The 24,556-nt window shown below is 41.0% G+C and overlaps 2 protein-coding genes across 2 annotated transcripts in view; both read left to right on the top strand.

The window, feature by feature from the left end:
- The window catches only part of LOC140319717 (interleukin-1 receptor type 2), a 60,272-nt gene extending 44,467 nt beyond the window's left edge, over nt 1-15,805 (top strand). Inside the window, exon 10 of the transcript XR_011917977.1 lies at nt 15,793-15,805. The gene's annotated coding sequence lies outside the window, so the exon portion shown is untranslated. The remainder of the gene's footprint in view (nt 1-15,792) is intronic.
- On the top strand, nt 9,937-23,285 carry il1rl1 (interleukin 1 receptor-like 1). Its single transcript, XM_072396853.1, has 13 exons — nt 9,937-10,004; nt 12,643-12,730; nt 12,916-12,985; nt 13,387-13,633; nt 13,747-13,930; nt 14,227-14,377; nt 15,440-15,505; nt 15,831-15,957; nt 17,526-17,674; nt 17,788-17,925; nt 18,771-18,935; nt 19,888-20,033; nt 22,905-23,285. Exons 1-13 carry the CDS (start codon nt 9,937-9,939, stop codon nt 23,163-23,165), a joined length of 1,860 nt encoding a protein of 619 aa, XP_072252954.1. The 3' UTR covers nt 23,166-23,285.
- Nucleotides 23,286-24,556: the final 1,271 nt, after the last annotated feature.

Genomic DNA, 24,556 nt, shown 5'->3' with positions numbered 1-24,556 from the left:
GTCAGACCGCTACACACGATGCCAACCCACAAGATGAAGAAAAGAAGAAAATCCCCAAATTATGAGAAAGACACTTGCTTCCAAAGGATTAGATGAGCAAATCAACAGCATCATGTCTGAGAGTTAATACGCTGTACAAGTCAGGATGGGAGGCAGTTACTGTCATCAAATTCAGACAGAAACAGCTAGTTTAGTAATATCAGATGCACTAAAGTCTAGTCTAACCCTTCGTATACAAACATGTGACTGGTGCTGATTTCAAATATGGTTTTCATTCATTTTTGGAGTCGTAGTGGTATTTTGGGATTAGAACGAGGAAATTGTGAGTCAGGATATGCTGAACAGCCACCACGCCTACAATGAAGTGTAGAAACACTACTCAGTGTTCGCTCCAAAGCCTTCTGAGTAGCAGAGAAAACAAGTAGTGGCAATCACATACAACACAACTGTGGATATAGATGACCTGAGACGACATGATAATACATCAACTGCTTAGCGACCATGCTACTGGGCTAATAAATGTGTGTGTGTGAGAACATGCAACACCCATGGCACAGGACCTACATGATAACCCGCTTAGTTATGAGTGTATAAGTGTACAGGGCCGCAATCCACAGCCCCCCCAAGCAATCAGAAGCAGGCAGAGAGGGCCACAAGACCCAGGCCACCAGCAGCCCCCACAGAGCACAGAACCCACGAAGCCCACCGCAGGGGCAACCACGCATCCACCCAGAAGACTGCAGAGGAAGCCCCCAGACAGAGCCCCCATAAGCAGAGGCCCCCCGGGAGCCAGGGGCAACGGCCCACCGACCCCGCCAGACCCCAGCCGCCCAGACATGGGCCGTGCACTGGACCCGGGCCCCAGGAGCCCGAGTGCCCCCAAACCCCCCGGCAGAGGCCCCACCCAATACCCGGGAGGGCCAAGCGCCCCAGACAGCCACACAGTGGGTCAGCGCCTGCCCCAGCGCCCCTGGCCAAGTGCCCTGGGAGTCAAGACGTGCCCACAGGTGGGTGAAGTCGCGAGCAGCAGGGAGAGGCAACGCCGCCCCCCCATCGGGAGAAGCACAGGCAGGCCAGGCGACAGCAAGTCCCAGATCCAGGCCCAATCATCACCACACACACTTTCAGGTCCCATACATCCACACGTCCTCCCTCCCTCGACTCCGCTGGGGTGTAGTGCAGCGGGCACACCGGGGGGGGGCAGCAGCCCCCCAGCCACCACAGACCCCGAACCAGCAGACATTGTCTTTAAGTTGCTTGAATGGTGATTTTGTCAAATGACGTTCAAAAATCAGGATTTTATTAGAGCAGAGCGACAGTCTGGAAATGCTTTCAGTGACCATGAGCGGATTTCTGAAGCGTTTAGTGGACTGAAGGAAGACACTTTGACTGTATTAATATTAATTTCTGCTTTACTGTTTTTACTAAAAGATACAGGAAGGTGGAACGCTGGTGCTTGTGCATAGTGACTTGGCTTATTTGAGAGCAGCTGAGTGTAAAAACTACTCATGAGTGCCTTGCACTACCTAATAGAAACAATTAAAAAAAGACTTCAATAAGAGCCTGGTTTTAGATCAAACTGATGCACAACATACTCAAACTTCCCATTCACTTCGTAAGAGATTGTCAAGGATCGTTAGAGGCCTCAGATTTTCTGCACTGATGAAGCGGTTTGTTTGTAGATGATGAGATTAGTATGTTCAGGGCAGCACTGTGGTTTCTCTGCCTGGAAACTGTGTGGTAAAAGATTAATCCTTGGTTGTACACGGCGTATCCAAGTTGCCGTATTTGTGTAAGATAAGGAGTGTCCTGTTGGGGGTTTACTTTTTTCTGGTGAAAAAAGATTACTCAAAGATTTTTAATCCACTCCTACTTTGGCAGGAGGTGGAGGCAGCCTGCTGAATCAGCACCTGTATGATAATAATGTTATTTCTTTGCCACATTTTTCAGCAGAAAGGTCATGCACACCTTTAAAGGGAATAGAACTATTCCCTGGGTTCCAGTCTGAGATGCATTTTAGGAAATTAGACCAGTATTTAAGCCCGATTCATGCTGATATTATCAAAGAAAAAGAATCAGTTTACACACAAACGCAAGAGAAAGGGAAAGAGTTTTAGTCCATAATATACAACCTGTGACTGTGCATTGGCCAGTCTGTACCAGGACTGTCCCCTTAACACCATTTCTGTCACAGTTTTATGTTTTGACTCTCTTGTTTTCAGGTTTTCATGCTTCTTGTCATGTTTTTTCTGTCACTTAGCTTCACTCAGGTCACCTGTTTTCTGTTTCAAAGCTGCACTTCATCAGGAATCACCTGCCCACAGTATATACTTTCCAGGTTACCGTCACTCATTGCAAAATCCTCACTTTCCCTTCCACTTAATTATTAATGCTAAGTCTGGTTTTGCCTCATAGTCTTGTTAATTCCATAGTCTTGTCATTTATAAATCTTAGTCTCGTCTTGTTTTATTTGGTTTTTCACAGTTAAGTATTTAGATAATCCAGCTCAGTGACGCTCTGTTTTTGCCTTCGTGCATCTTTTGGAATAAACCTTTTTGATTTTGAGAAGTCTGCTGATTTTGAAGTCCTCTCTTCCTGCACCAAAGTCTGACAATTTCACTAGCATAGAAACATTAAAAGGCTTCGCCATCCTTCAACGGTATCTTCTGCTCTTTGGCCTTTTGATGCCAACCCACCATAGCCTAAAGGCTGAAACAGTTTTAATCTATCTGATCATTTCTGTAACTTTTATTAATTGTTACACACTCACAAACATTATAAGAGCAAGTTTTAGCTCTCCATTTAAGAAGCATGGCCTCTGATTTGCATGGATGTGTATTTCTAATGTTTTACGGTTGTTTTTAAGTACATATTGCTTTAGCAGTGGTATGTGAGAGTGAGTGTTCTGTGTATACGTGAGTTTTGAGGCATATTTGCCGGCCTGATGTAAATTGTGTATTACTACTGATACCACGAGCGTCAGTGTAAATAAACTGAAACCATCCTGTTCTCAGCTCAAGTGCATCACAACTGAAAACCGTTGGTTTGGAGAGTTTTCTGATTATTGCTGATGTTTTATTCTAAATAGTTTGTTTAAATCACAACCAAATCCAGTCTGTCCCTTTAAACTTTAAGAGTTGGAAACCTTAAGACACAGAAAACATTTCAAATTAAACAGAATAACCCTCAATAGTAGTTCCAGTGAATATTGCATAAAACACTCTTCAGATTTCAAGGAAACACCTTATATCTGTGTCGTTTTTTTTTCGTTGTACCCGAGACGTGGAAGTAATATCGTAACAGATCATTACCGGACTTTGTCTAGACAGGACCAACATCAGCATTGTGGTTTTGATGAGGTATAACTCTACAGATGATGTGTCACTTAATAATCTTGTCAAACACAGTATGAATAATATGCAGAATCACATCCTGGGCATTTGTATGCACTCTGCTGTTGAAGAATGACACTTTCGACTGTACTTTTACCTTCGTGCTAATCATTTTGTGTCTTTTAATGTTATAAAACAATATTAGAAAGCTAATTTTAAGTTTTATGGTGCTTAAAACTTATCAGAAAAGTGTTATCAGTCACCTTGAGACTCTCTGTCTAATACCTAATAATCAGATTATCAGGTTAATAATCAGGTTAGAAATCTCAGGGTAATATTGGACTTAGACCTGAACTTTAACAGCCACATTAAATCAATAACATCAGCAGCTTTCTATCATCAAAAAACATTGCCAGAATCAAAGGAATAGTGTCTAAACCAGGCTTAGAAAGACAAATCCATGTGTTCGTCTCCAGCAGGTTAGACTACTGTAACAGCCCCCTCACCGGGCTCTAAACGGGCCGTAAGACAGCTGCAGGACATCCAGAACGCTGCTGCTCGAGTCCTGACAAGAACCAGGAAATACGACCATATTAGTCCAGAGCTGAGGTCTCTGCACTGGCTTCCTGTGGCTCAGAGAATAGACTTTAAAACAGCTCTGAGAATAGACTTTAAAACAGCTCTGTTTATGTACAAATCGCTTCATGGTCTAAGTACATCTCTGACATGTTAGAGCCTTATGAACCAACTCGAACTCTGAGAGCCTCAGGGAGGCGTCTCCTGCTGGTGCCCAGAGTCAGGACTAAACAAGGTGAGGCTGCCTTTCAGGTTTATGCTCCTAAAATATGTCTGGAACAGTCTTCCAGAAGATGTGAGACAGGCCTTAACTCTAAAAATGTTTAAATCCAGGCTGAAAACAGTCTATTTAGCTGTGCATATGACAACTGAAAGTGTTTTATCTGCACTCTTTGCTTTTGATTGAATTAATGATTATTTGTATGTTTTATGGAACTATTTTATTTGCTTGATTTTATGTAGCTGTAAAGCACTTTTAATTGCTTTGTGCACGAATTGTGCTCAACAAATAAACCTCTGAACTCTTAGTTATAGTTAGCTATAGCTGTCGAATTCAAGGCCTTTTGGGAGACACAGAAGCTTTCACAAGACAGAGGAAACCACATTCAGCTCTAACATCATAGTTTGGTGAAGTTCCTCTGAGTTTGTGGCTCAGCGATCTTAGGTGGAGGGACGTCACAAGTAAGATTTCTAAATAAGAACAGAGAAGTTCCCATTTCCTAAGTTAAATTAGCTGGCAGTACACTAATGGGCTGTGTTTGAAAGTATACAGCAGACTCATCCTTTCATGACGACAGAATGCTTCTGAAATGTACTCGAGTCATTTTTCTTGTGATGCAAGTTTTTCTCACGTTCCCTCCAAACAATTTGATACTAAATTTGTTAAAAGAGACATATTATGGCCTTTTTCTTTCTTTCTAACAATCTGAAACCATTTTATGAAGTCTTAATGAGATGTACGAGACAGACTTTGGTCAAAACACCTGTTGGTTTAAGCAAACTGTTGTCTCATCCCTGTTTTCACCCCAGCTAAAGGATAAATCTATCTTTCTAGCACATGGAACATTAAGTTAGCCTTGACTTTTGTTCTCTGCACACCTGGAGTTGCTTGCTTGTTCATATTCCTCTGGATCAATACTGCCTTGATTTCGTTGTTCAGTGCCAGATCCTCTTTGTGAGTCAGTCTGTTTGGGGCAGTTTCTTAGCAGCACCTTTTGTTTTTTAAATAAGACAACACTACAAAATGGCTAACTTATTATGTAATGAGTAATAGAGTGGTTTAAATTGAGTTACGGTAAAACATCCCAATAACACTGACATACACGCGTGTTTTTGTAGATATTCTCACCTGCACATCAGTTTTCCCAGCAAAGAGAAGAACAACCTCAAAGACATCAGCAGATACTGTATTCTCACTAAACTTTGAATGTTTCCTCTCATATGGGAGGACCTAACTTGGTACATATATTAACGGCTCATCAAACAAGAAATGCTCCATTTTGCAGTCAGAGAAGCTTCTATTATTAACCTGCTTTTACCAAAAGCTCATAACGGCCAAAGGGCATATGGGGCTGTCACATCTTTGTTCAAACTTGTTCAGAGTTAATCTGGATGCAGAATTCCAGACACGCTTCTATTTACTGTCTCAATCACATTGTTTTTCCTGGTGGTTTCTGAGTCTTTGGTCGGGCTGGGCAGGGTTCCTGGGAGTCTGAGGCGGCGTCTGGATTTCTCCTGCTTTCACATCTGTTCCTCATCAGGACACTATTTTAGGACTCTTTTTTGTCACATTGTCTCACTACTCTTGTATTGCAAGTGAAACTCCGAGCTCTGACCTTGCCTTTTTGTTTCCTTCGTCCACTCTCCAGGCCTCCTCCTGTTCCTGCTCGCCCCACCACCGACTCAGAACCTCTGCATCAGTCCTGTTAATACGATTAGCACCGACACTACCTGGCTAAGGTTCCTATTACCAATGTCCTCAAAGATCCTTCACTCTGGTGGGAATAATTGTTTTCAGGAACCAAGAATTGTGTGAGCTGACAGTCTTTGGATGATTATGCAGTAAAAAATGACCACAGAAATAAATTTGGTCTCATAAGGAATAAAAATGGATGTATTACTGTTCTGGGACTGAACAGAACCACTCATCTCTTTGCTTTTAAGCACTCCGTACTGGAAAGCTCTTTCAGTCACAGCTTCCAGGAACTATTGGCAGCGATGATTCAGAAACGAGTAGATCCCGCTAAAGGGGAACTCCGGTATTTTTAAACCTGGACCTTTTTTCTGGCATGAAATACGTTTATCTACTCACCGAGAACAGTTGGGCGAAAGTCGGCGTCCTTCTGAAGATATTTAGATAACTGGAGATCCATATAACGGAGTGAACGGGGCTTAGAGGATGCAGCCTCTAAATAAGGCATCATCTGTCTTTATTTCACCAATACTTTAAGAAGAATGAATAAATGAACGCGTATTATAGCTCTGTTAGCTCATAGCTGCTGTCATGTGGCTAGGGGAGAGCTAACGGAGGGATTTCTACACAGGCACTCTACTGGGACCACTTCATCCACACGCCCCCCTGCAGCACAGCTCATTCACTCCGGTGAGAACGTCATCGTACTCAAAGTCGTCGTTCACATTGTCAAAATCTGATAAATATCCTGCCATGTTGCACAAAACTATCAGCAGCAAACTCTGTGTGAAGTTAGCCGACTGTCACAGAGCACGGAGTGAATAAACTGTGCTGCAGGGGGGCGTGTGGATGAAGTGGTCCCAGTAGAGTGCCTGTGTAGAAATCCCTCCGTTAGCTCTCCTTTAGCTGCAAGTAGCCACATAACAGCAGCTATGAGCTAACAGAGCTATAGCACACGTTCATCCATTCATTCTTCTTAAAGTATTGGTGAAATAAAGACAGATAATGACTTATTTAGAGGCTGCATCGTCCCTGCCCCGTTCACTCCGTTATATGGATATATGCCGATCTCGAGTTTTCTAAATATCTTCCGAAGGACGCCGATTTTCGCCAAACTGTTCTCGGTGAGTAGATGAACGTATTTCATGCCAGAAATAAGGTCTAGGTTTTAAAATACCGGAGTTCCCCTTTAAGAAACTACAGTTTTCACTGTGTTTTTCTACAGGATATTATTATCCAGGCGTGTTCTTGATGTCATTACCCTGCTCTTTTTCTTGGCTCCATTTCAAGCTTGTCATGGCAGTTGTAACCTAATAAAGGCAGGAATTGAAGACTTGACTTCACAGCAAGTTGTTACTGGCTTTTTACAAAACATAATCAGGGGAACATGAAGGACTGCTCCAAAGGAACAGCTTAAAACCTACAGTCATGCTAAAAAGAAAACCTCCAGAACACAAAACTCAACACAGCAAATGCGATTTTTTTTTTTTAAATCAGATTTATAAAGCTGTGTTAAAGAATTGTTCATGAAAATAAACATGTGCATGAACCCAATTTTCAATGCAGACACTTCCAATTTGCATCTCTTCCATCTTCTGGGAATGATTAAAACCTGTTGTGTAATACTCACAAAAGTCTATTTACTGTCAAGAACGGTGGTGGAAGGGAGGACCCAGATGCAGACTTCCAAAACAAAAGGTTTATTCCAAACGCAAAAGCACAAAAGGCGCAGCTGAGCCGGTTATCAAAAATATTTGAACAAACAAAGCAAGACAAGCCTATGACTGTGGTTAACAAAACTATGAAAACCAGGCTATGAGGCGACACCAGCCTTAGCTTTCAGCGTGAGCGTGGAAGGGAAAGTGAGGCTTCTGCAATGACTGTGACTGAACCTGGGAACTAAATGCTGTGGGGAAGTGATTGGTGATGATGTGCAGCTGGGAACAGAAAACAGGTGAGTGAACCTAATGTGAGAGGGGAAAAAACATGACCTGAAAACATAAGAACCTGAAAACATGATCAGAAAACATAAGAACCTGAAAACATGACCAGAAAACATAAGAACCTGAAAACATGACCTGAAAATATAAGAACCTGAAAACATGACCAGAAAACATGATCAGAAAACATAAGAACCTGAAAACATAAGAACCTGAAAACATGACCAGAAAACATAAAAACCTGAAAACATAAGAACCTGAAAACATAAGAACCTGAAAACATAAGAACCGGAAAACATGACCTGAAAACATAAGAACCTGAAAACATGACCAGAAAACATAAAAACCTGAAAACATAAGAACCTGAAAACATGACCAGAAAACATAAAAACCTGAAAACATAAGAACCTGAAAACATAAGAACCGGAAAACATGACCTGAAAACATAAGAACCTGAAAACATGACCAGAAAACATAAAAACCTGAAAACATGACCAGAAAACATGATCAGAAAACATAAGAACCTGAAAACATAAGAACCTGAAAACATGACCAGAAAACATAAAAACCTGAAAACATAAGAACCTGAAAACATAAGAACCTGAAAACATGATCAGAAAACATAAGAACCTGAAAACATAAGAACCTGAAAACATGACCAGAAAACATGATCAGAAAACATAAGAACCTGAAAACATAAGAACCTGAAAACATGATCAGAAAACATAAGAACCTGAAAACATAAGAACCTGAAAACATAAGAACCTGAAAACATAAGAACCTGAAAACATAAGAACCTGAAAACATAAGAACCTGAAAACATGACCAGAAAACATAAGAACCTGAAAACACAAGAACCTGAAAACATGATCAGAAAACATAACAAATGACTTGAAAATAAGAATATTAAAACATAAACTGTGACATTTCTTTGTGGTGTTGGCTTTAAATATTTCTTTTGCACAGGCAGGAAAAAAATCAAAAGGCAAAACAGTCTGCACACCGTTGACTATACTTTAATCTGTTTTACACTGTTTTAATTTTTACTGTAAGCTTGGGTTTAAGGAAACATGGCTTGCTTTAACCCCCCCCCCCCCCCCCCCCCTCCCCCTCACAAAGTCAGTCAAGCAGATGAGTTAAATTAAACATTTATTATTTATGTGAAGATGGACACGAAGCCAACAGCAGAAAGGAAACTGAGTGGTTGCAAGATTTGGGGACTGGAAGGTGTGGCTTTGGAGTTTAATGCAACTCTCATCCAGAAGAACCAGAAGTTCATCCTAATTTCGAACCTTTTCTCATGGTATTATCATGTTGTGGCTTGTTACAGATCTACTTTTTCTGTGTTACTAGTACAGACACATTCAGTGTCAAAGCTGCTGCCTCTCAGCCTGCTTTTAAAGGCTTTTATGTTGTGAGACGCTACTGTATGGATCAATAATTAGAATAATTTGTGCTTTGTACTGCCCTGTTAGTGCATTGGATTTGTAATAATAATAATAATAATAATAATAATAATGCATTTAATTTTAAAAAGCGCCTTTCTTTACATCCAAGGACACTTTACAACACATTAAAAAACACAATAAATTAGATGAAACAAGTTAAAAAGAGCAATGAGGCTAGAGGGAGAATGCAGCTAGAAACAGATGGGTTTTGAGTGATTTGAAGAGGGGTAAAGAGTCGATGTTGCAGATGTCTGGTGGCGACTGAAAGCTCTGCTGCTCATCGTAATGAGATGGGCAGAGGGCACAGAGAGGTGGAGGGATGAGGAAGACCTGAGGGAGCGAGGGGGGATGATAGTGCAGAGGAGATCGGACAGATATGGGGGGGGGGGGCAAGGTTGTGGATGTCTGGTGGCGACTGAAAGCTCTGCTGCTCATCGTAATGAAATGCATCTTGTGGATGGCCAGAATTTGAATGTAATTCTGAATTTGACCCGGGAGGAAGCTGCCTGAGGACGGGGGTGATGTGGTGAAAGGGGGGGTTCTGCAGATGACTGCAGAGTTTTGGACCAGTTGAAGCTTACGAAGGGATTTGTGAGGGGCTGAAATATGATGAAATATAATGTTTTTCATGTGTAGACTGTGTATGTTTCTGGCTGATAAACTCCTGAAACCTGCGTTTCAACACATCAACAGTGTCTGTTTGTGTAAAAGGGAGGAATTTAGAATAAATGGAAATTACTTTTTCCAATCGTAACATCGTCATAACTCAAGTTCAAGCTCAAAAAGACTGGCTGAGGTTAGTGTTTTGGTTAAGTTAGGGTTAATCCATCCACAATACATGGAGGATGAAGCAACATCCTCCTAAGTATAGCTGCACAGGCTTGTGTGTGCGTGCAGCAGCTTGGTATTTTTAGCAGCTTATATTGCAGCTGCTCACTCTGATTGAACAGAAGATATAAAGCTGTGAAGGACGGAGCAGCAAGGGAGCAAGTCTTCTCTTCAGCTGTTAACTCAGACTTTGACAAGGTAAGCGTGCTTTTATATTTTTACTCTAGTTTACCGTCAGTTAAAATGATGCCAGAGTGACTTAAAGAACAAAAGCCAAATGATGACTAACTTGCAGGAGCGATGAAGACTGTGTTTTATTTGCATTTTACTGATTGTGATGATCAGCCTTCTGTCGAGGCACTTAGGATACATTTAAAACAGTAAATTTATTCTGACTGGACAAAGATCAGGCTGAAATACATCAAATAATTAGGTTAATTTTAAAAAGAAACTGTTGGTTTTATGGCTTCATCTAATAGCCAAAAAGCACTAATAACCAACCAGGGTTATCATTAACTTAAGCTGTGGGCGGTAGGTTTGGTTTGTTAATGAATTATTCAGTTAGTTACCAGTAATGTAATCCATCTGATTACGCAGAAGACCATCAGGTGATAGACAATAATCCTCTGTTTGACCATGTCATACTAAGGTATTATTATATGGTAATATTGCGTGGCCAGAGGTTACTAAGATGTGATTTCATGTTAGTTAAATCTCCTTCCCTCATGCTTGGAGTTGGCAGCAAGTGAACACATTGTAAAGCCTGTTCAGCTGTAATAAACATGTAGAAGCAGCTTCGCTGTAATTAAGGAGACTTACTTCTGTGGAGGGCCTTTTCTTTGGCCTATTTCAACATATGAAAATAGGACTTTGTTACTTGTTTCCTGGTTTACTTCGGTTCCACCTTATTTCAGGGATGATGGTGTTATTCTATCACAGGGCTGCACGGTGGTGTGGTGCTTAGCACCGTCGCCTCACAGCAAGAGGGTTGCAGGTTTGATTCCCGGCTGGGGAGTGTGGAGTTTGCATGTTTGTCCCCAGCCGTGAGCGCCCAGGGTGTGAAGGTTGCCTCTGGAAGGGCGTAAAACATCGAGTCACTGTGACAACTCCTGATAAAGTGTGAGGCTGGAAGTTATTTCATCACATTTATTTTGTTTTTATGTTGCAGATTTACATGATTAAATATATATATATATCTCAGATAGTGGTCAGTAAGTTTTTGTGGTTTTGGGCTTCTTTTTGGTTAGTTTTCATAGACTGGATTTGTTATTCATGCTCATAACCTGGCAACAGTGCTACTGAGAATTCTGCTTCCAGTACACAGAATAAACTGCATCAATAGAAGACCAGTTTTTGTGTATTCTTAAGGAAAAAATGGAAATATTTCTTTATTTCCATGCACGGCTGCCACAACACATAAACTCTCAAACTAACTAAAGATAGTATTATCTCCCTGTTCTGAGTGCTGAGACATTTTACAAAAAGTAGAGCGTGTAAACCAAAAGCCAGTTAATTCAGCATAATTAGGAGGCTCCGAACTTACATGCACCTTAATAACATTCCTAATATTTACTTAATGTTACTTTGGGTCTTTTCTGTAGTTTGCCCAAATCTGCAGCTGATACAACCACACGGCTTGTTGCCTTGTTATGATAAAAAGGAGGAAAAACACTCACCAACAGTCCTTCAGAGGTTTCATCCTGCTGATAGCATCTTTGCAAAAATGACTGTTAAAATTTATCAGTGTTGAGCAAGCAGGTTGTTGTCAGTCATGTTCTCACATGAACTTCCTGTGCAGATGATTCGATATTTCACTTTTAGAACACTTTAGTTCACACGCTTCAGTGTTCTAGCTATTGAATATATACGGTAGGTTTTTTTGGATCCCTTTTCCTGCCAGAACTGCCTTTATTTTTAATTGCAAAGAATCAACAAGAGGCAGCAAGCACTGTTTAAAAGTTTGGGTGGAGTTTTGGTACAACATGTAAGACGTGCTCGGTGAGATTGAGAGCTAGTGACCGTGGAGGCGATTTCAGAGCACGACACTCAATATAAGCTGTTTTAACCATAAATCCTTAAATCAGCCTTTAAAGTCATTAGATTCTGAGATGTCTCCCAGTTGCAGTGTTTTTTATATAGTCAAATCATCAAAAATGAATAATTAAATCCCTCCGGTGGGCTTTCCAGAACATTTTTCCTTGACTCCAGTGGAAAACTATGTGTGACGAAGGATAAATGCTCATTTTGGTTTAAATCAAAGCATTTTTTTGTTAATTTCACCCACTGCCACATGTCTGCGATGGATTAAAGCTTCAAACAGTGTGAAAATATCAACTGATCTGTAGTTTAATGGAATTTAACGCCCCTTTCTGTCACTAATTACAATACAAGGCTGATGCAACAATGCATTAGCATTAAATATTGCTTCATCTTTTTGTTTTGGAATGACTTCTGATTTGTCTTTTGCTTGATGCGTTCAATAATAAAAATCATACGTTACAGGCCACAGAACTGGGATAATAAATGCAGGCCTGTGTTCATTTGGACTCACTTTTGGGTGTGAACTACGGTTGTTTTTTGAGTTTTTTGGGTTGTTTTTTGAGCAGGAGAACAGGATGGGGAGCAGAGCTGGGCTCTTTGCAGACAGACAGTGAAACTGCAGTAAAATTCTACACTCAGCAGTGGGAAATACCAGTCAGTTTGTCAGTTTCCTGTTTTAAATATTTAAAGAGGAAAGAAAAAGAAAACAAAGCAAATGAATCAGGACATTTAGAGAATTGTGTCAGATGTTCGGGATAAAGAGTGCAGACGTCATGGTGGGGAAGGGGTTAATGATTCAGAATGCTGTGGTCTGACTGGGAATTAACTTTTCCTTCCAGCTCATGGATGCCTTCCTGCATCTCGTCTTCCTCGCTGCAGTGATTTCCACATCGGGAGAATGGAGAGCAGGTAGTGTTCATCATCTGTTTATACAGGTCTCACTGGAAGACGTCATGGTAAAATGCAGTAATGCGCTCATGCGATACTGGAAGTTAGTGGTTTTACTGCAGTGTGGAATGTAAACAGTGGATATTTACACCAGGTAGGCGGGTGAGACTTGATCCTTTTCTGATTAACATTGATTAAAGTAAGAATGGTTCAAATAAAGAGTTCTGGGTAAAATTACCACACATGACCATCTTCTTTTGTGCTTTAAAACGTCATCTCCTTCGTATGTAATGTTAGTTCTTTGGTACCAGAGGGGTTGCAACACCTGTGTCCTCAGCAACACGCACGTTTACACATCCAGTAACTGTCAGCATTCTTCATCTGATGATCGTGATCTGTATCTTTTTTTCCCTCATTTTCAGCCACGTCCGAATGCGACGAGTTCAAAGTCGAGATATTTAAGCTTATCGAAGGGGAAGCGTTTTACTACGTGCCTTACGATGCACAGGAGGAACCGGAGGACTTCCTGACTGAAGGGTTCTCGTGGTACAAAAATGGCTCCCAGATTGAGAACATTACCACAGATGAGAAGCACAGGGTGCATTTCCATGGTGGGGCGCTGTTTTTCTTAAACCTCACGGCTGCTGATTCTGGGAATTACACCGCCATGTAAGAACAGGAGTCCCTATAAAAACCTATCAGAGTAAACTCTCATCTTTCAAAATCTAAAATGCAGTCTTTTGTGTGAGATCATCTGTTGCTTTTCTTTTCCTCTTCCTCAGAAAGATGGACCCATCGGGAGAATGTTTCAAGTATTTTGTGAACATTAAAGTTTACAACGCCAGCTATCGGTATGCGTTTCCACATGGAGCAAATGACAATTCCCAACAATTCAAAAATGTCACATGTGCAGAACTTGTCGTCTACACATGTGAACATTTTGCAGGAAACTTCAGCTGGTTTAAGGTAGGACCACCTGTGGCGATAGTGACACCGGCTGTTCATTGTAGTGATTAACAGTTAATAATTCCTAACGTACTGCTGTGATTTTAAACATCAATTTATATGTTGATATATGTCAGATTTGTTTATTACATCCGAATTTCCTGCTTCTGTCACCATTATTCAGTTCAGTATGTTACTGAGTGCTCATTTAAAACTAAGCCTTAAGAAACTGCTCAATTACTATTTTAAATCTATCGTGTAATTAGATGATTAGAGTTAATTCTTTATTTCTCTTTCTGTGGTCCATTTTGCTGCAGGACGGTAATCTTCTTCATGGACAGAGTAGAGCTTTTGTGTTGCTGCCTAAAGCCACCAAAGACGATGAGGGCAGCTACACTTGCACGTGCACGTGGACGCACAATCACAGGGCGTATAACTCATCAGGCACCAGGAAGTTAATTGTTCAAGGTAACAATTTAAATGATCTGTTTAGTTCGTTTAGTATTTGGTGTTGTGATAATGTGAAAATGACAAGAAAATGATTAAAAATACAGATTAATTTCACATTAGATCTTTAGGATTGTTGGTTTTGTAATGTTCAGCTTTGTAAAGATAAAGCATTCGATAACAATAACCTTATCTATAGATATGGTTCAAATCTACAACGATGTAAGTAATCAGGTTAATGGTAATACGGCACATTACAGTATTATTATACCCTCGTTTCTGTCATTTATATTCTTTTTATCACCAAGTGCACATTGGATTGAATGCATGTCACTTACCAAGCAATCGTAGTTTTGCATGTTTTTGTAAGCATCATCAAAGTTAGCTGGATTGTAAATAACAATTTGACGGACTTCCACACAATCCGGGTACTGTAGCAAAACAAAATGCAAGCCTGGGCTGGAGATTTATAGGACATCAACAGCAGCAAACCTCCGACGGATTGTCTGGTGGCTACACCGAACAGCTCACTATTTCCTTTATTTTTAAACTATTTAAGGAATAGCTTTCAATGGACTGAACTGAACTGGATGTTGATGGTTGGTCGTCCTCGTCCCTGCGGTAAATTCAAAATGGCGGCATCCGTGACAGATTCTGGAATCCGGTGCACACATAAAGCGCATTGTTATTTTTATTTTATTTTTTATTTGGTGCACGGCTGATTTTTGTGAAAATTTAAGGCTTTTAGGTGCGCCTTGTGGTGCAGAAAATACGGTATCTTTGAGTAAAAGTCGAAAACTGAAGACCAGAATGAGTGAAGACTGGGTCACGTCCAAAGCTGATGAGTGAGGGTTCCAACCTGATTCCTGCATTTGTTACACAAGGCTGATACATTAGGATACCTCTTGTTAGCTTGTGGCTTTGAGTAGTGAAATCTATGTATCATTTCGAACTGAATTAATTTATGCCGAACTAATAATGTCATTGCATGGAAAATAAGCTCAGAATATGCACTGAACACACGATGCAGCCTGTGTTCATCAATAAAAAACTCATCACAGTTTTCTTTTTGCTTTTCACCAGAACATTATTACCATACAGAGGTAGAAATCCTCTCTCCAGTCAACAAGGAACAGTTTGGTGATGAAGGTAGCAAAACTTTACCGATCAATAACTGCCTTGTGTTGTCTTATCAACTCACCCATAGAACTTCTGCCCTCAATTATCCACTGGGATGTCTGTAAAGTGTTAAATGCATGGTTCAGCACTGTTGCAGAATTACTTGAATGTAAATCAACTCATAGTATTGATTCAGTGCTGCCGAGTTAAATTAGCCCCAATCTGGCAGCCCTCTTCATGACAAAAACTGATCCAATGAATGACAAAGAAAGCAGTGAATAACTTGGAAAAACTGAGGCAACGCACACGTGGCACAGATTAAATGTTCTCTTTCATGCCTTCTTCTGCCCTACAGGCTCCAGTATCAAACTGAATTGCTCCGTTTTTTGTGGCCATAATCTGAAAAGTGACTGTGAAAGTAGCTGGACGATAAACGGAAAGGATTTCAGACGGATAGATGGATACAATCAGACCACAAAAACGTAAGCCCAGTGAAAAAATGCAGATATTTTGCATATTTTATTGAATAAGTGAAAAATTCAACAAAGTAGCATGTTTAGAAATAGAAAGCTTTATTGTCATTGTGGAGAAGTACATATATATATATATATATATATATATATATATATATATATATATATTATATTGCCAAAGTATTCACTCATCTGCCTTTACACACACATGAACTTTAGTGACATCACATTCTTAGTCCATAGGGTTTAATATGACGTCGGCCCATCCTTTGCAGCTATAACAGCTTCAACTCTTCTGGGCAAGCTTTCCACAAGGTTCAGGGGTGTGTTTTTGGGAGTTTTTGACCGTTCTTCCAGAAGCTCATTTGTGATTTCAGACACTGATGTTGGACAGAAAGCCTGCTGGCTCTCAGTTTCCGCTCTAATTCATCCCAAAGGTGTTCTATCGGGTTGAGGTCAAGACTCTGCAGGTCAGTCAGGTTCTTCCACACCAGACTGGCTCATCCATGACTTTATGGACCTTGCTTTGTGCTCTGGTGCACAGTCATGTTGGAGCAGGACGGGTCCATCCCCAAACTGTTTCCACTAAGTTGGGAGCATGAAATGGTCCAAAATCTCTTGGTATCTGAAGCATTCAGAGTTCCTTTCACTGGAACTAAGGGGCCAAGCCCAGCTCCTGAAGAACAACCCCACACCATAATCACCCCTCCACCGAACTTTACACTTGGCATAATGCAGTCAGACAAGTACCATTCCCCTGGCAACCGCCAAACCCAGACTCCTCCATCAGGTTGCCAGATGGAGAAGCGTGATTCGTCACTCCAGAGAACGCGTCTCCACTGCTCTCGAGTCCAGTGTTTTACACCACTGCATCCGACGCTTTGCATTGCACCTGGTGATGTGTGGCTTGGATGCAGTTACCATGGAAACCCATTCCATGAAGCTCTCTACGCACTGTTCTGGAGCCGATCTGAGGGCCACGTGAAGTTTGGAGGTCTGTAGCGATCGACTCTGCAGAAAGTCAGCGACCTCTGAGCCTCAGCACCCGCTGACTCTGTCATTTCACGTGGCCGACCACTTCGTGGCTTCGTGGCTTCCACTTTCTTATAATACCGCTGACGGCTGACTGTGGGATACTTAGTAGTGAGGAAATTTCACGACTGGACTTGCTGCACAGGTGGCATCGTGTCACGGTACCAGGCTGGAATCCACTGAGCTCCTGAGAGCGAGCCATTCTTTCACAGATGTTTGTAGAAGTTGTCTGCATGCCGAGGAGCAATGAACCTGTTGCCATGGAAGTTAATGGAACGCCTGAATTTATTATTATTTGGATTGAGTAAATACTTTTGGCAATATAGAGTGTATATATATATATATATATAGGCCTGAAGTGCTGTTCCATATTGCAAGAAACTTGTATAGATGTGGCCCAAAAAGCAGGGGAAACTTATTTAAACTCATATCTTATCAAATCGTGGTTGTCTGACTTAAAAAATATACAGTTTAGTTTCTACTTTTTTCCGTGCACCATTTGTCCTTTTCTTTTTCAGTAAACCAAACTTTTTGTTCTTTGTTAGCGTGATTGAAGGATCTTCCAAGGACACCGTCTCCACTGCGATCCTGACCATTGAAAATTTATCGGCTGAAGACTTCGAGCATGAGTTTGTGTGCAAGGGGAAGAACTTCTACCATCTGAAAAATGTCACTTTAATTCTCAAACGAAAAGGTCAGCGACCAGATTGTTGACTGTTTGCCACAATCATGGCATAATTTGCACAATCAGCCGTTGTTTTTTGTTTGGGATTCACTAACAACAGACTAATTGTGTTTTTCCTGCAGAGTCAGTTATTCCACTGGTTATTGGAGGACTGGGAGTGTTGCTCATCTTTGTGTTTGCTGCCATGATGATCAAGTGTTTTGCTATCGACCTCGCCCTGTTCGTCAGACCCTACATGCCATTAGGCGACCGTGATAACGGTAGTGAAGGCTTCCTCTTTCAAATGATCACAGTCTGCTCAGCTGGTTCCAGTCAGTTTACTTTTCTCTGTTACCTCTCTTCGACCCTTGAAGTCCTCAGTCTCCCTTTTCTTGTGTTTCCTGCACTTATCACTGACCTCCGTCTTCAGCCTTCCCCACATAAATGCTCCCTGCTTTTCACTGTTCTCTGCCAGATCTTTCTGGTAGCTTTTCCATGTGAGCCACACTGTGTTTTCCTCTCGGCTTCAGTTTCGTGTTTATTTTCTGATTAAGTTCCTTGGATTTTTCTTGGATTTGTTTTGATTAAACATTCTTGGCTCTGAGACAGTTCCTGGACTGATTGGGTCTCTCTATGTTTGCATGTTGTCATCGTGCTCATTTACAAGCTGATGTTCTCTGCCAAACACATGGTCACATTGTAATTAATCCTAACTTATTTATTCAGTTCCTTTAATCTTGCTTCTATAACTAGTAATAACTAGAAATAACTAGTAAACAGGACTTGCTTCACATGGAACTGGAATCTGAGCACAATAATTCATTGACATCTAACCAGTGAGATATTTATTTGTAAAAATGACTCATGGAGCAGTTTATGCTGTTCAGCCACAGGAGACTTTGACATGATGTGGCCAAAATGAATTTAGTATTTCTCTGTAAACCGTCTTGGTATCCAAAGAAAGAAAACACTTATGAGACTCCTGGGGGTTGAAGGCGTTAAATGGCCAGGTTCACATTCCTCATCCAAAAGGAGAACTGAGTTGGAAACTCTAACTCAGCTGAATCAGAGCACAACAGCAAAAGAAATGGACTTTTCACTCGATCCACTGTTTTGGGGGTTTCAGATGACCGGGTGTATGATGCCTACGTGGTTTACGAGACGCAGAGCGTCGACAAGGCCACCGAGGAAAAACTCTCCTGGTTCGTCACAAAGATTTTGCCCAAAGTTCTTGAGGATCAGTGCAGATATCGACTCTACATCCAGGGGAGAGATGACATACCAGGGGAAGGTGAGCAATTTATCCCTCTGTTTTTGTGACTTTGGACATTCAGCATCTAAGACCGGGCAACCAGTGGGGAAAACCCGGGGAATTCTGTTTTACTTTGTTTTAATCCGTCTCATTCTTCAAAATAACTCATGTAGGAATTAAATCTTCTTCTCTTAAATTTGCCTTAAATGTGAAATCCTACGGAGACTTTGGACATTCAGTATCTAAGACCGGACAAGTACTACACATCAACCAGTGGGGAAAACCCGGGGAATTCTGTTTTACTTTGTTTTAATCCGTCTCATTCTTCAAAATATTTTTTTTTACGTCATATAGGAATTAAATCTTCTTCTCTTAAATTTGCCTTAAATGTTAAATCCTACGGAGCCCCCTAGGGGACACGAGGGAAAAAGTGATGGGTGAAAAAAAAAAAGCACCGACTTTTGCTACATCGTGCAAAACTTTCTCTCCATCTGTAATCTCATATGATCTGATGAGGTCGTGTTTAGGATTAGAACATTAGAGCCTTTTTAAATACAGTCTGGCATAGATTGTGCATACAGTACATATACATACTGGTTAGAGCAGGGAAGTAATGAGCATTAGCTTAAACATTAGCCTGAGCTTATACCCTGGCACTGACTCGAGGTCTGCGTTGCTACATTGATTACTTAATTTTGGATGAATATGAATGAATTATTATACAATATTAGCCTATTACTATGCCCACCTTGTCTCTCTTCATTCGACTTATGTCCTCTTTTGGGACCTCTCTTGAATTCAAGAAGCTCTCCAAGTCGTCCTCCATTGCTTCTTCCGCCAACGAAACACCGATCTGGTCCAGAATAGTTTGTTTGCGGGATTTTGCAAAAGTCTGTCCTTTTTTTTTTTTTTTCACCCATCATTTTCCCCCCCGTGTCCCCTTGGGGGCTCCGTAAAATGCACAGAATCTTACTATGGTCTCACCCAACAGATCGCCTTGAACTGGTGGAGGAATGCATTAGGAAGAGCAGGAGGCTGATGGTCATCCTCACCCCGGGCTCAGGATCAGGATCCGAGTTCAGAGACAAACATCTCGCCTCACCCCAAACCTCCGTTTTAGGGGGGTTTGACTGGCAGGTTAGTTTTTAACTTTTCTTTACAGAAACAAAAGTATTATGAAGTCGTACCCATGTCAAGATGACCATGAAGCGTTAATTCAGGAGTTAATTTTCATTCTCTTTGGAGAAAAGAGAAGCTAATTATTCTGGTTTCTATAGTTTGCTTTTTGGCTCATTTCTGTTTTTCCATTTAATTTATTCTGGCAGTTAATACATTTAATTATATAGGCGACAATATTAGTTTATTATAATGTGACAACCTGACAACCGAAATAGTGGAAAATTCTGGTATTTTCTAAAGCTTGGCCCTAATTTTTCCATCGTTTAGGGTAGTGGCCCCCAGACTTCTAAAGAGGGGCGATTCGCTCTGCATGGCCCTTTTAAAGGGCAAATTCCATGCAAATTCCAGTAAATAAGCCAACTGTATACAGCAGATCTGCCTTATCTGAATTTTAGCCCATTCAGTGTAGGCTATTGTTATTATTTATGTTAGGCTGCCATCATGTTAAAATGATATATAATTTAAATCTCAAAAAAAGAATAATAACATTAGTAATGTTAGATAACAGCTTGTTTAAGCATTTTTAAAAATCACATTTTATTCCAATATTTCTGAACTGAAATTCAAACAATTATATTTTGCATAAAAAAACTTCCAAGATTGAACAACAATTAAGAACATTTTAATGCCATATAAAACCATGGCTTAGACTTGTTTATCCATAAATCGCCTATTACAGAACTTATTTTGCATTCCAACAGGTAGGCCAACACATTTTGTTTTGACAACTGAACTTATTTCACATTGTTAATCAATGAATAAACAGGCCTACATATTGCTAGACTTATGAGTCTAATTTACTATTACTCAGCTTATTTAACAACACAATGCATTCAGACATTTTGCAAGGTATGTTTTAATAAAATCCTTTTTAAAAAAAAAGGCATAAAAGTATTATTTCCCTTGAGATTAGTGCAGTACTCTGAAAAAGGCTGCGCAACAGCGCCAAAACCTTGTAGTGGCCAAAAAAGGAATGACATATGTACTTGTCAGGCGTCGCCATAGAAAATGAACAGAGAGAAATAAGAGGGATGGAATACATTAAGGACATATTTTGGCAGGCCGTAGTTTGGGGACCATTGGTTTACGGTCTGAATGATTCATATGGAGGGAAAATAAATCCAACACAACAAATGGCTGCGACGTAACACAAGAGAGAGTTTTTTCATCAAAGAACACACAGACCGGTATTTGACAAATGCAATATGTAATCGCTTAGTGTTGAACTACTTGAAACAGCTGGTAGATGTTGGGAAAGTCAATAAGAATACTTAGGAACACTTAGGTCTGAATTTCCAAAGCATTTGACATGTGAATATCTTGCAGCAGGGGAGCAGTTCAATGTTCTTGGAAAGAGAGAGTTCTCAGAAAACCTTCATAGGGTAGATTGGACTAGAAGCCTGCATATCTACTGATATGAGTCACTTTTTACACAAAGAAACAGTTTGTTCACCTTATAGTAGGAGGGAGTTGTGAACTCTGGGCCAGAGCCGTGGAATATTCCCTTCTGGCATCCCGTTCCTCCTCCCAGTGGAGCTGTTATTCTCATGCAGCGGTGGAAAAATATTTGCAACATAAGCAGTTACACAGAAATATAAATAATTAGATTAGATAAACTAGATGAATAATTACAGGTAGAATTTATACATATTTTTCTACCGGTAGATCTCCGTGATACGTATCTCAGGAAAACATTAGCAAGGCCAACTTTGGTCTTTATAGGAGTTTTTTTTATTACCTGAACTGGTTTCGCTTAATGGGAAGGAGGCTGGTGCACTGGGACCAGGCCGCCTCAACACAGCAGCTCTGACAACAACACACACATAGTGGTAAAAGTAACCTTGAATATTGCCTTTAAGCATCTCATAACGTTGTTATTGTGGGAGCAGAATCATGTAAATGTGAGTAGAGAAAGCTGTTAGGAGAGGATTAGAGTAGCTCTGTTGAGTAGAGGCACAGAAATCTTAGTTTGCTAATATCTAAAACTAATATCTAAAGCTAATATCTTAAACTTCGGTCCTCGAGGGCCGCTGTCCTGCAGGCTTTAGATGTTTCCCTGCTTCAATGCAGCTGAATCAGATCAATGCATCATTATCAGGTTTGTGCAGAACTTAACAATCTTTCAAAGAGATCCATTTAATCTGAATCAGGTGTGTTGAAGCAGGGAAGCATCTAAAACCTGCAGGACAGCGGCCCTCCAGGACCGGAGTTTGACATCCCTGCTCTAAAATAAAAGAAGGGATCCATGTTTGCACATTTTGAAATGTGAAACAAACTGAATTAACTCACTTTACAGGACTGAGACACTGAAGTTGTGGCTTGTTAAATAGATAAAAACACAACGTGGTCATTTTGTTTTGCTGTCTATCAGAAACACTCAAACAGCAGAAACAAACATATTTTCTGGAATAAAGACAGTTGCCTCTCAGATTTTGCATCACATGACGACTAGTTCTCGAGTTCTTGCTCTGTAATATTAGTTCTTATTCATTCCCAGACCCAAAAAGATAGAGAATAGAGCCCAGTTCATACCTACTGCATCTAAATCCATTAAATTCTTTGCAATCCATTGAGTTTACTGTGAGATATGAGGTAGGCAAGTGCTTAATCTGACTTCTGTCAAGTTTTCTTCAAGAGCTGATAAAGTTTAATACTTGAAATTACATGTATAATCAACTATGTTGATAATTAGCCACTGATGCGTCAGAAAATTAGGCATAATTCCTGAAAAATGATGAGATGATCGAGGGTTTATCGTCACAGAGCTGCTTATTGTGTTGACGTGGAAACACTGAGAGTAACAACAGGATGATGCTAACTGTTCTCCAGGTTGGGCTCCACCATGCACTGATCCAGAGGGAGATGAATGTGATTCTGATCCAGCTGGGGGACACTGGACCACAGGGGTACTCGCACCTCCCCCCCGGCCTGCAGCACCTGATGCGTGAGAGCGCTCCCATTAAATGGCCGGAGTCCTCGCGGAGCGGTGCCTCAAAAAACCTGCACTTCTGGAAGAGAGTGCGATACCTGATGCCCGTCACACCTGCCAGAAAGCCTGCACCATCTCCTCATTTGCCTGTTGAACTTTGACATCCATCCCTTTTCTATACCAGCTTAGTCCAGCTCAGGGATGTGGGGAGGCTGGAGCCAGCTGCCGTTGGGCGAGAGGCAGAGTAAGGCAAGGCAAATAAAATCGTTCCAAAAACATAAAAAACAATAACTAATTCATTAAATTAAAAGCAAAGAGTGCAGATTAAACCCTGGACCCTGGACAGGTTTCCAGTCCATCGCAGGGCCACTCAGAGACAAACGAGAAGGTTTAGTACCACCAACAAGCTTTGTAGACGGTGGGAGGGAACCGGAGTACCCAGAGAGTAGGGATGGGAATTGTTAATTTAGCAATTCCGGTTCCATTATCGATATCGCTTATCGATTCGGTTCCTTATCGATTCTCTTATCGATTCCCATCCAGCTATACAGTACAAATATAGTACAAATGGCTTTGGCTGCAGTACATTTTACTGTCATTTGTTTTCGCTGCCTTGATGAAAGGGGTAGCTGCAGGCTCCATACCTGTAGCTACCCCTTTTCATCAGCCTGCCTCTGAGTCTGCCTCCTGCCTCTGAGCCTCCCTCTGAGCCTGCCTCCTGCCTCTGAGTCTGCCTCTGAGTCTGCCTCCTGCCTCCTCCCTCTGAGCCTGCCACACTCTTGCAGTCAACTAAATGTTAACATCAGATGGAAATTATTTTTACGGTATGTCGCTGACATTATTTGGGGGCCGGTTGGACGGGTCACAGGAATGGGGGTCTTAAATTATTAGTGTTGTTGTTATTAATAACTGCTCTGCTCAGACTCACGGGAGACGTGCTTGTTTCCTGCCGTTTCCATAGCGATAGCGGCGCGCCAGAGAAATTTATTGTATAATTTTTTTCAGGGTGAGAAATACAATGTGAGTGCGTGACAAAAAAGACGCTCAGTGCCTGAGAACTCAGAGCCCTGAGTTACCTGGGACTTTTGAGACGGAAGACGCTGTGCCACAGGCCCCCCCGCCATCGCTGAGCAGCGTGTCAAAGACTTTACATCCGTGCAAAGTAACTAAATGCTGTGTGGTCAAATGTTTCAGCACGTTGGAGGTATTTCCCCCCTTTGATGTGATCACAGCTCTGCTCTCCTTGGAAACATTCTGAGCTAAAATACGAAGCACATGACATCATCGCAGGTGGATTTTCTTCGAGAACCGGTTCTCGATTCCCATCCCTACCGGAGAGAAAGTGCAGCACAGCCAGATAATTGATAAAAAACAATATTTCAGTACAGTTCTTGTCATTTGTGGTAAATGGGGGCATTACTGCCAGAAGGCCAACATAAAAAACATATCAGGTATAATCTAATAAGATGTATAAATGGATCCATATGAATTAATAACATCATTCTAACTTAATAAGAGGTTGTCATCGTGCACTTTTCCAAGTCTGTACAGA

This window comes from Leuresthes tenuis, unplaced genomic scaffold (assembly GCF_036924035.1).
Source record: "Leuresthes tenuis unplaced genomic scaffold, fLeuTen1.0.hap1 SCAF_12, whole genome shotgun sequence".
Taxonomy (NCBI): domain Eukaryota; kingdom Metazoa; phylum Chordata; class Actinopteri; order Atheriniformes; family Atherinopsidae; genus Leuresthes; species Leuresthes tenuis.
The sequence above is the reverse complement of the archived record's forward strand: the minus strand, read 5'-3'. Positions and strand labels throughout refer to the sequence as shown.

Bases quoted from the DNA above. Each gene is read 5' to 3' on its own strand.
- il1rl1 (XM_072396853.1), top strand. From the start codon at position 9,937: ATGGAAATTACTTTTTCCAATCGTAACATCGTCATAACTCAAGTTCAA. The intron at 13,634-13,746 runs GTAAGAACAGGA...CCTCTTCCTCAG, and splicing joins TCTGGGAATTACACCGCCAT to AAAGATGGACCCATCGGGAG. The intron at 13,931-14,226 runs GTAGGACCACCT...ATTTTGCTGCAG, and splicing joins GAAACTTCAGCTGGTTTAAG to GACGGTAATCTTCTTCATGG.